Source organism: Petaurus breviceps, unplaced genomic scaffold (assembly GCF_028583685.1).
Source record: "Petaurus breviceps papuanus isolate PSGF00001 unplaced genomic scaffold, PetGlider_PUasm1.0 287, whole genome shotgun sequence".
Classification (NCBI taxonomy): Eukaryota; Metazoa; Chordata; class Mammalia; order Diprotodontia; family Petauridae; genus Petaurus; species Petaurus breviceps.
In genome coordinates, this window is record NW_027186029.1 from 1,074,733 (window position 1) to 1,084,578 (window position 9,846).

At 49.3% G+C, this 9,846-nt stretch overlaps 1 protein-coding gene across 1 annotated transcript; it reads right to left on the reverse strand.

Moving 5' to 3' along the window:
• Positions 1-304: 304 nt before the first annotated feature.
• LOC138167685 (zinc finger protein 420-like) lies at positions 305-9,292 on the reverse strand. The gene is made up of 5 exons (XM_069096636.1): positions 9,177-9,292; positions 8,342-8,408; positions 7,897-8,023; positions 7,574-7,669; positions 305-3,754 (listed from the first exon to the last, which is right to left on the reverse strand). The coding sequence occupies exons 2-5, from the start codon at positions 8,375-8,377 to the stop codon at positions 1,701-1,703; spliced, it is 2,313 nt and encodes a 770-aa protein (XP_068952737.1). The 5' UTR covers positions 8,378-8,408; positions 9,177-9,292; the 3' UTR covers positions 305-1,700.
• Between the last annotated feature and the right edge of the window lie 554 nt (positions 9,293-9,846).

Here is a 9,846-nt window from a genome sequence, read left to right on the forward strand (position 1 = left end):
AGATGTTTAATAACTGTTTAATTCTGAGCAAATCATTTAAATATGTGTCAGTCTCCTCAGCTGAAAAGTTGGGACACTGAGAGCATCTGCCTCCTGGGCTGCTCTAAAGATAAAGTGATATTTGTGAAGCTGTGTAAATGGCAGACATTGGTGTCGGGAAGAAGGCGGTGCCCTGGAGAGTGCTGGACAGCTCCATAGGACATCCCAAGTCTGACTCCTGCCTCACACTCTTACCAGCTGCTGCCTCTGCTTCTCATCTGTGAAAAGGGCATAATACTAATGCCTACCTGACAGGGCTGTTCTGAGGGTCTCTGTAAAGGGCTTTGCACACCTTCAAAGTGCTACACAAACGTGAGCTGCTGTGCATCACAGGTCTCTGGCCCCCAATTTCTGCTCTCCCTGGGTGATCCCAGCTTAGTTCTGACTACAAATCATGTTGTAAAGAACATTTTTGGAAGGAAAGTTCTGCTTTTGATACAGCTTTAAAGGCCTCAATCCTAAAGGGATGAGAGAGGTAGACCAGCCAAGTCACATAAACAGGAGCTGGTTCAAGTTGCAACTGCCACAGCATCTGGGAGGTTTGGGTTAGACTCAGGGTGGGAGGGAAGAAAGGGGCTCATTACAGTCTGGGCAGTAGAGGAAAAAGCAGAGAGACACCTCAGAAAGGGGAGTAGTGAATCTTCTGGAGGTGATAGAAATGGGGTGAAGGAATTGCCAATTCACTGTTTTCCGAGTTGCACCAAGGAAGCCTTCAGTCCCCAGGCTCTTCTCACATTGGGAACAGGAGAGGGAGAGGGATGGTTGGTGGTCTACTGAAGGCAGGAGAGAGGGAAAGGACTCATCAGATTACAAAAGGCTCAATCGCCTGCTGTGTGAGGGAGGGAGGTGGCTGGGAACTTGAGAGCTCTGGAAATGGTTTAGAACAACCCCTATGGGAAACTAGATAGGAAAACACTTTATGTGTAGGGTGAACATTTAGGTTAAATTCTCCCAAGTGGCTCTGGCTAAATTCCATTTGACATAATAGGAGGAACACTGGATTTGGAGTCACAAAATCTATGTTAAAATTCAAATTCTGCCCCTCACAACCTGGCTTCACATGATTTAAACTCCTTAGACCCCAAGCTTCTCATCTTTAAAATGAAGGGACTGGACCAGATGATCTCCAGGGCACTTACAGCTCCACAGCTATGAAAATCCAAGGAATTAGGCTTCCTTCCATCCAGTTTGAATCACCTGACAGCCAGTCAGTTATTCGTTCTGCCTGAAGGACTTTCCTCAGCAATTACCTTCATAGGGTTTCTCACCATTATGCAATCCTCAGTGTTGAATAAATTCTATTCAAATGCAAGGTGAATATTCGGTTAATCCACAAGAAACGATGATTGTTCTTGTAAGTTTTGATAGGTAACATGTACATAGTACTTTTAAGGTTTGCTAAGCACTTCACACATATTATCTCCTTTCCACCCTACCACAATACTGAGAGGTAGGTGATAGTGTCATGTTTATTTACAGATGAGAAGATGAGGCTGAGAGAGAAGAAACTGTGACCTGTCTAGAGCCAGACGGCTGGTAATGTTCTGAGTCCAGATCTGAACCCAGTGCCACGTCCAGGGGTCCATCCACTGTGCTACCTAGCTGATGGTTCCAATCAGCTGCCCACTAATCTTACATTCATTACACTCACAAAATCTCTCTCAAGGATGCAGGTTTTGATTTCTATTATGAGCTCTGGGCTCTTTGAAAGCCTTCCCACATTTCATAAGTTCATTCAGTTTATCTCTAGCATGAGTTTTATTATGTCGAGTCAGCTGTGAGGACTGGCGGAAGGCCTTCTCACATTCAAAGCATTTATAGGGCTTCTCTCGAGTATGGATTCTCTCATGTCGGGTAAGCTGTGCACTTTGGGGGAAGGACTTTCCACATTCACTACATTCAAAAGGTTTTTTCCCAGTATGTATCATCTGATGACGAGTAAGGTGTGAACTGTGGCGGAAAGTCTTTCCACATTCATTACAGTTATAAGGTTTTTCTCCTGTATGAATTCTCTGATGTTCACTAAGGCCTGTGCTCAGGCGAAAGAACTTGCCACATTCCAAGCATTTATAAGGCTTCTCCCCACTGTGAATTGTCTGATGTACAGTGAGTTGGGTGTTCTGGCGGAAGGTCTTCCCACATTCATCACATTTATAGGGTTTCTCTCCACTATGAATTTTCTGATGCACTGTAAGTTGTGTGCTCTGGCGGAAGGTCTTCCCACATTCATTACACTCATAAGGTTTCTCTCCAGTGTGAATTCTCTGATGCAGGGTCAGTTGTATACTCTGCCTGAAGGACTTGCCACATTCCTTACATTCATAAGGTTTCTCTCCAGTATGAATTCTCTGGTGCAGTGTAAGTTGTGAGCTATGACCAAAGGCCTTTCCACACTCAGAACATTCATAAGGTTTCTCTCCTGTATGAATTCTCTGATGTTCACTGAGTCTTGTGCCCAGGCGGAAGGCCTTTCCACATTCATTACATTTATAGGGTTTCTCTCCAGTATGAATTCTCTGATGTTCACTAAGACTTGTGCCCAAACGGAAGGACTTCCCACACTCATCACATTCATAAGGTTTTTCTCCAGTATGAATTCTCTGGTGTGTAGTAAGTTGTATACTCTGGCGGAAGACCTTCCCACACTCATTACATTCATAAGGTTTCTCTCCAGTGTGAATTGTCTGATGCGCAGTAAGTTGTGTACTTTGTCGGAAGGCCTTTCCACATACTTTACATTCATAAGGTTTCTCCCCAGTGTGGATTCTTTGATGTTGAGTAAGCTGTGAACCATGGCGAAAGGCCTTTCCACATTCTTTACATTTATAAGGTCTGTCTCCAGTATGAATTCTCTGATGTTGAGTAAGGTGTGAACTATGGCGGAAGGTCTTTCCACATTCATTACATTCATAAGGTTTTTCTCCAGTATGAATTCTCTGATGTTGAGTGAGATGTGATCCATGGCGGAAGGCTTTCCCACATTCATTACATTTATAAGGTTTCTCTCCAGTATGAATTTTCTGATGTTCAACAAGCCCTGTGCTCAGACGAAAGACTTTAGAGCACTCACTACATTTAAAAGGTTTTTCTCCGGTATGAATTGACTGATGTTGAATAAGGTGTCCTTGCTGATAGAAGGCCTTCCCACACTGACCACACTCGTAAGGTCTTTCCCCAGTATGACTTCTCTTATGCTGAATAAGACACATCTTCTGAAAGAAGCCTTTCCCACATTCATTGCATACAAAAGTTTTCTCCCCAGCTCTCTCATTTTCATTGAGGTCTGAATTGTTGCTGAAGGATTCCTCACTTTCTTTAAATTTAGATAATGTCTTCTTTGTGCTTATTTTATTACATTTTCTTAGGTCTGAATATATTTTTAGGCTCTTTCTATGTATATCATGTTTATGGAGACTCTTTGCTGCTGTTTCTCTTTGTTGTGGCAAAAAGGTTGGTTCTGGACTCAAGCTTCTTTCACATTCATGATATTTATGCTTTCTCACTTGACCGGACCTTTTCCTTTGGATATTGGCTTTTTGTCTAGAAGGCTTCCTCTTGCCCTTTTGCTGCCTTAATAACATGGTCTTACTTGCCTGATTTTCTCTCAAACTGGAAATGGAGGGACTATTCTTGGTGAGTCTCTCCTGGGATGATTCTTGCACAGAAAGACCCAATTTTGGAGGTGACTCCTTGGTTTTAGACCTAGCTTCCCAATCTGCAACAAATAAATAAACAAACATAAATACCCTTTATTCATACATACAGTCACTTATTTTCTGTCTCTCCCATCAATAACTAACAATTTTTATTTGACAGAACACTGCTCCTACTCTGCCCTTTGGATCAAGAATAATCAAGCCAATTCAAGTTGATATGTGACCTGAACTGGCAGAACAGTGGGCCATTCGTGTATCTTAAGGGACACCAATTAAGGGTTAAGTTTTTCTAAAAGTTACAATGAAAATGTAAGCCACAGAGTGAAGAACAAGGCCTCCTGTGATATAAATGGCTGTCATCTGGGTGGAATAGGGGCCCTAGACAGAATGCCAACGAAGACTCTGCGACTTTGACTAAAAGCACCACAAACGAAGTCTTGTAACTTACAACGAGCATAGGAAAAGGGACGGCTGAACACAGATAATAAGATCAACCAGTACAGGAAGGATTACCAGAGAACAGGCATGCAGGTCTGTCCAGTGGTTACACAGGAAACTGTAATGGAAAGAGAAATGTGAAGATCTTCCCTGCCCCTTAATAACCTAAAGTTGAATTTGAGAACCTTCCCTGATTTGAAAACATACTCTGCCCCCTAATAGGCTGCATGTGCTCACCTGGAGCCTGTGGTTCAAGGCTTGTTTTTCAGGAAGGCACAACTTTTGTTACTTTGTACTCAAGTGGGTCATGAGGCTTGTGATGTTCTCTGACCCAGGAGAAGGGTATATATACTCTGAGGTGAGGTTTTGCTTTGGGACTCACTTTGGGAAGAGTTGTGTGATTTGGCCAGATGAGACTCTGGGCAGCCATTGATCCCCCCCGCTTTGAAACCCCAGATGTTGGTGCTTCCCTCTCTGGTGACTAACTAGGTATCAATGTAATGCTCAGACAGCTGGAAGCCCTGTCTGCTAAACTGTGTTATTTTCTCTTTGTAACTTCTGTTTGTATTTTCTCTGAAGTTCAGGGTGCTGACTTCCCCCTGAACTAGATAAATGATATATGTTTGATTGATTAAAGTAAGATTGTTAGCCCTTTTTGAGTTGCTTTCCTTTAGAAAAGCAGATCAAAGAACCTGTGCTAGCAGCCACCCTGGGCATTCTGGGGTGTTTGCTGCTACAGGACCCCATCACATGTTTCATAGAAAAAAGCTGAGGCCCCTCGTCCCCCCTCATACTTAGCACAGTGCCTGGGTACCAAGTTAGGCACGTAATAAATGCTCACTGACTGACTTGGTGACTACAGAACTTTCTTATGGAAATAAAGACAGACCTAAAGAAAACTGTAGAAACATTAACTGCTCTGGGCTAGCATGTGCAGATACAATAAAACGACAGTGCCATGTGTTGTGATTTACTTATTCAGATTCACACCATTCAAATTACCAACTAAAAAGAGAAGAAATTCCTCCAGATGAATAAAAGATCAAGACTCTCAGGGGAATGTCAAAGGGGTGGGGGGGAGGCAGCAGCACCAGACTTCAAGCTAAGTACAGCTTAGGTATCAGTAAATGGATTCAGTGCTGGTGAAAACGAGGCTGAGCTGACCAACCAAACCAGACGCGGAAGCAAACAAAGGCAGTCAAGTGCAATCTGACGAGCCCCCGAACCACACCTGCCAGGGCTCACTCTCCAACCAAAACGGTTCAGAGAAATGGAGAGCAGCCTGGCAGGAATGACGTGCCGATCAACAACTCACACAATGAGCTCCAAGTGGATTTATGGTGTGGATACAAGAGGGACGGGAAAGGAGAGAGGGTGTGCAACTGTGGGGAAGGGAAGCACTCCTGACCAAGCAAGGGAGAGAAAAAATACAGAGGACAAAGTGGAGACTCTGGATTATACTGGATTGAAAAGCTCATGGACAAACACAAGCAATGCACACAAAACTGTAAGAAAAACAAAAATCTTTACAAGTTTCCTGATTAAGGGCAGATATCCGACATATGGGGAGACATTCAAACATGAGAAGAGGAACCATTCCCAAGTCGATAAATGGGCAAATGATATGAACAAGCAATTCTCAAGTGAAGAAACCCAAACTATCAACAACCACATGAAAGGAACATTGTTAAATAACTATGTCCAAGTACCTCTATTAGAGAAATCTAAATTAAACAGGCCTGGGGTGTCACCTCACACCCGCCAGAACGCCAAGGGTGATGGAAGGAAAATGATCCTCGCTGGACTGGAGATCAGTTTAGAACCAAACCCTCTGACTCAGCCGCTCTAACCACTGGGCTTACACGTCAAAGAGATCAAGGGGAACAGGAAAGGACTGATGTTCACAAAAATACTTACAGCAGCACTTTCAGCTGTAGCAAAGAATCATAAATGAAGCAGCTGAATAAAGAGCAGTATGTGAGTGCCACAGATTGTTAGAGTGCAACGAATATCACCACACTCTACCATGAAGGAAGAGATGGCATCAGAGAATCCTGGCATCTCAATGGACCAAGGTGATGACCATCCATGAGAACACAGAATGAAGCCTGGCATCCCTTCTTGGCAGAGAGATGATGGCCTTGGGCAAGTCTGCCTTGTTTATTTATTCTAAGAGCTTCCTTTTCTGTGGTTTTTAATTGGAGGGGAGGGAAGGTCTGAGGGAGAATGGAAGGGTGGGAGTGAGCCGTGCAAAGGAAGAGGCCCTAAAAATGCACTCAATGGAATGGAAGGAGGCGTGGCTGCAGGAGCGCTTTCCAAGCCTTGCAGGGAAGAGGAAATGCTTTTTGTGCTGCTCTGTGCCCATGAAGATGCTGCCTCTTTGGGGATTCACATTCAGAACGAACAGTACAACTGTGGAGTAAAGAGAATGGTTCTCCCAGCATTCCCACCGTCCAGCTGGCAAAGCCCACACTCAAAGCTCAGCTTTGCTCCTTAGTTTCAGAGGGATTCTCACCAGAAGGGAGGTGACACCCTGGGCACCTCTGTGTCCCCCAAGCAAGCCTTCTTCTGGCCCTCTGTAGATCATTTTAGGGATGTGACCGACTTCACTCCCAACATCAAGTCACACAGATCTCCCCTGTACCTTACATCCTCCCCACTCATCACTGCTTAAAGGCGCAGGAACATGCGGTTCCCTTCACACACCAACATTTGTGCCACCCGTGGGCAGGCACCCATTTGTTTCTCCCAGAAGGATTTCTGCTAATACTCTGGTGGAGATGGGACCTCTCTCCGCAAGGCTGTTCTCCCTCAGGGATACATCCCGTAGGACAGTTCCTGGTACAAAAGGCATGGGCGGTTAAGGAACTCAAGGGATTCCAAATGGTTTTTCAGGATGGACGGACTAGTTTTCAGCACTACGGAGTGGGCCTGACTGGGCTGATGTCCTTACAGTCCCCACAAAACCGACTAATGCCCAATTATCTTAATCTGCATTTCTCTTTCTGTCAGTGATTCAGAGCATCTTTCCAAAGCTGTTGGGAGCTTGCAAATCTTCATTTCAAAAGTGGTTGGGAATGGGTAGTTCTTGGAAAAAGAAATGGAAAGATCAGTGACCAAGGATACACCATTCAGGCATCCAGCAATCAGAGGCCTGCAAATGAACCCTCTGAAAGCCTGCTTTTCCAACAGTAAATCAGCATATATAGGAAAGAAAGAGATTCAGCGCTGGCAGAGCATATGGGGGCGCAGGCAGAGCAGCCTTGCCCACTGCCTTTTCTGGAAGCCTCAGGAGAAGGCACGGGGGAGAGCAGAGGGCCCAGCACAGGGCCCGCCACAGCACCCTGGGACAACGTTCTTGTAAGCAACACCTCCAGGGCAGCTGACAGGCCAGAACACCTAGGGAGAGGGTCCTTGCCAGGGGTGGGCGTCCCACTCACCTGCACTGCTGCTTCCTGGGACATCTCCCGCTGGCCTCCAAGGGGCTTCCCCTCGCTCCAGCTGTGCAATCACATCAGGCTTGGAAAGGGCCAGTCCTGCTCGGGAAATGGGGAAGGGGAGCTCAGAGATGGGGCCCCTAGAGAGGGGATAGGCCCAGAGCTGTGCAGGGGTGCAGGTCCCTGGGCTGGGACTTTAGGGGAGACACCATGGGGGAGGGACGCCATGGGGAGGCCACTGTGCCAGGGCTATGGGGACCCCCATCTGCCGGCCGTCTCTGCCCTCCCTGTGCCCGGCCCTGCCAAGGGGCAGCGGGGGTCCTCACCCAGGCAGACCAGGTTCTCATAGTTCTCCAGCATCACTTGGCGGTAGAGCTCCTTCTGGGAGGGCTCCAGGCGCCCCCACTCCTCTGTGCTGAAGGTCACGGCCACGTCTCGGAAGGTCACTGGCTTCTGAAACACCAAGGACGTGTGCTCAGCTGGAGACCCCCCACCTCCTCCCAGACCTGGCTCCATCCCAACGCAGGACCCGCTTCCGGACAATCCTTTCACCCGAGAAATGCCAACTCCAAGGCAGACCTTGCCTGACCTCTGAGATGGTGCCCATCCCCAGACTGAGCTCAGGTAGACGGCTCCAGCCCCAACAGACGGGGATGTCAGCCCTGGCCATGCCCACTGCCCAGGTGACCCACCCTCACACCCTGGGGGCTCCAAGACTGGGGGGTCCAGGACCCCCAAGGGCCGCAGCTGGACAAACTGTCAGCCACTCACCAGGGGTGTCCCCTCACTCTGGGGCACGGGTGCCATCCCCACCTCCTCCTCCGGGGCCTGGGCAGAGCTGAGAAGGGAAAGGGAGCCATGAGAAAGCTAGGATCAGGTGCCCACCACCTGAGGGCACCTGGGACAGCCACGGGCCAGGCTGGAGATACCAAGGATGGGGGTGGGGACACGGGGAGGGGTATGTGACCGGCTGGATGTGGCCATGGGAAGCAGGGCAGTGCGGGGTGCGCAGGGAAAGGGGGCTGGTCCTGGGGGAATGAGGGGCGAGGTCTCTCCCGAAGCACTGGGGAGCCATGGCAGGTGGGAGAGGGGCAGTGTGGGGTGCCCTGGGGGGGCTGGGGTGTCTCCCGGGGCACTGGGGAGCCATGGCAGGTGGGGGTGCTGAACCTGCCTCACAGTCTCTTTAGCATAAACGCCCTCTCGTCTGGCCGGCTGATTGGACGACCTTGGGCCGTGGGGACAAATCAGCGGCCTCGCTGCTACCTGGCCCCTCCTAGTCTTTGTCCCCTTCTCAAAGCCGGCTGGCACCTGCTCTCCCATGAGGAGGGGAGGGGAGGGGAAGCAGCCAGGCCGCTGATTGGCTTCTTCGCCCAAGGACCAACTAATGAACGTGCTTATGCGCAAAGGGGCGGGGCTAAGGCGATGCTGGGAGCCGGGGCTAGGTGTGACTGCGCAGGCGCGGCTCCCTCAGGGAGGTGATTCTCTAAGTTCCCCCCACCACGCCCACTTTTCCTCTTTGTTGGCCTGGATGACAGGTGCCGGGCGCCCCAGCCCAACCCGGTTCCCCCGTCTGGCTGGCTGCGGCCCCGGCCCGGCTCCCACTTACCCCGGCGCCAGCCCTAAGGCGTGAGCCCCAGCGGTGGCTGAGGACGAAACAGAAGCGAGGCTGCCAGGCTGGACCTGGATGGATGCTGCCAGTTAGGGGGCGGAAGTGCCGTTGCCACGGAGACCTCTCCGGAAGCCCGCCCAGCGCCTCCGCGCTCTCCCTTCTGGGAAATGTAGTTTGTGGGCCCAGAGCGTGTCCGAGGAGCGCTCCCGGTGTGGGGCTGCAGTAGCTTCTCTGGAGCCCGTTTCCTGTCGCTGGCGGTTCCAGCGTCCAGAGCCAGAGCTAGCGAGTCCCTCTAGAACTTCTGGTTTGCAGACTAGGCTGTGCTTGTAGCACGGGCTGTCCTTCCCATTCCCCACCGCTCTATGTGGCATGGGGGCATCATCGTGCGTCCAAAGGGAGGCAGGAAAGGAGTCTGCAGCCTCTTCTCCGGCCCTTGTCCGAGGGAGGCGCGTTCCTGCGACAAGGGTGGGCAGGAGGTCTCAGGCTCAGTCCAGCTTCTGGTCATTGTTCCATTCTTCCAGTTGACTTTTAGCCAATGTTCTTGCTAAAGTGGCATAGTAGGAACAGGTGATAGGAGATGTTTAGTCCCCCAGACCTGGGATACGCTCACACACAAAGCCCCGGGAAGAGTGGGCTTCACCTTCGAATGTCATGGTGGTGAGGGAAC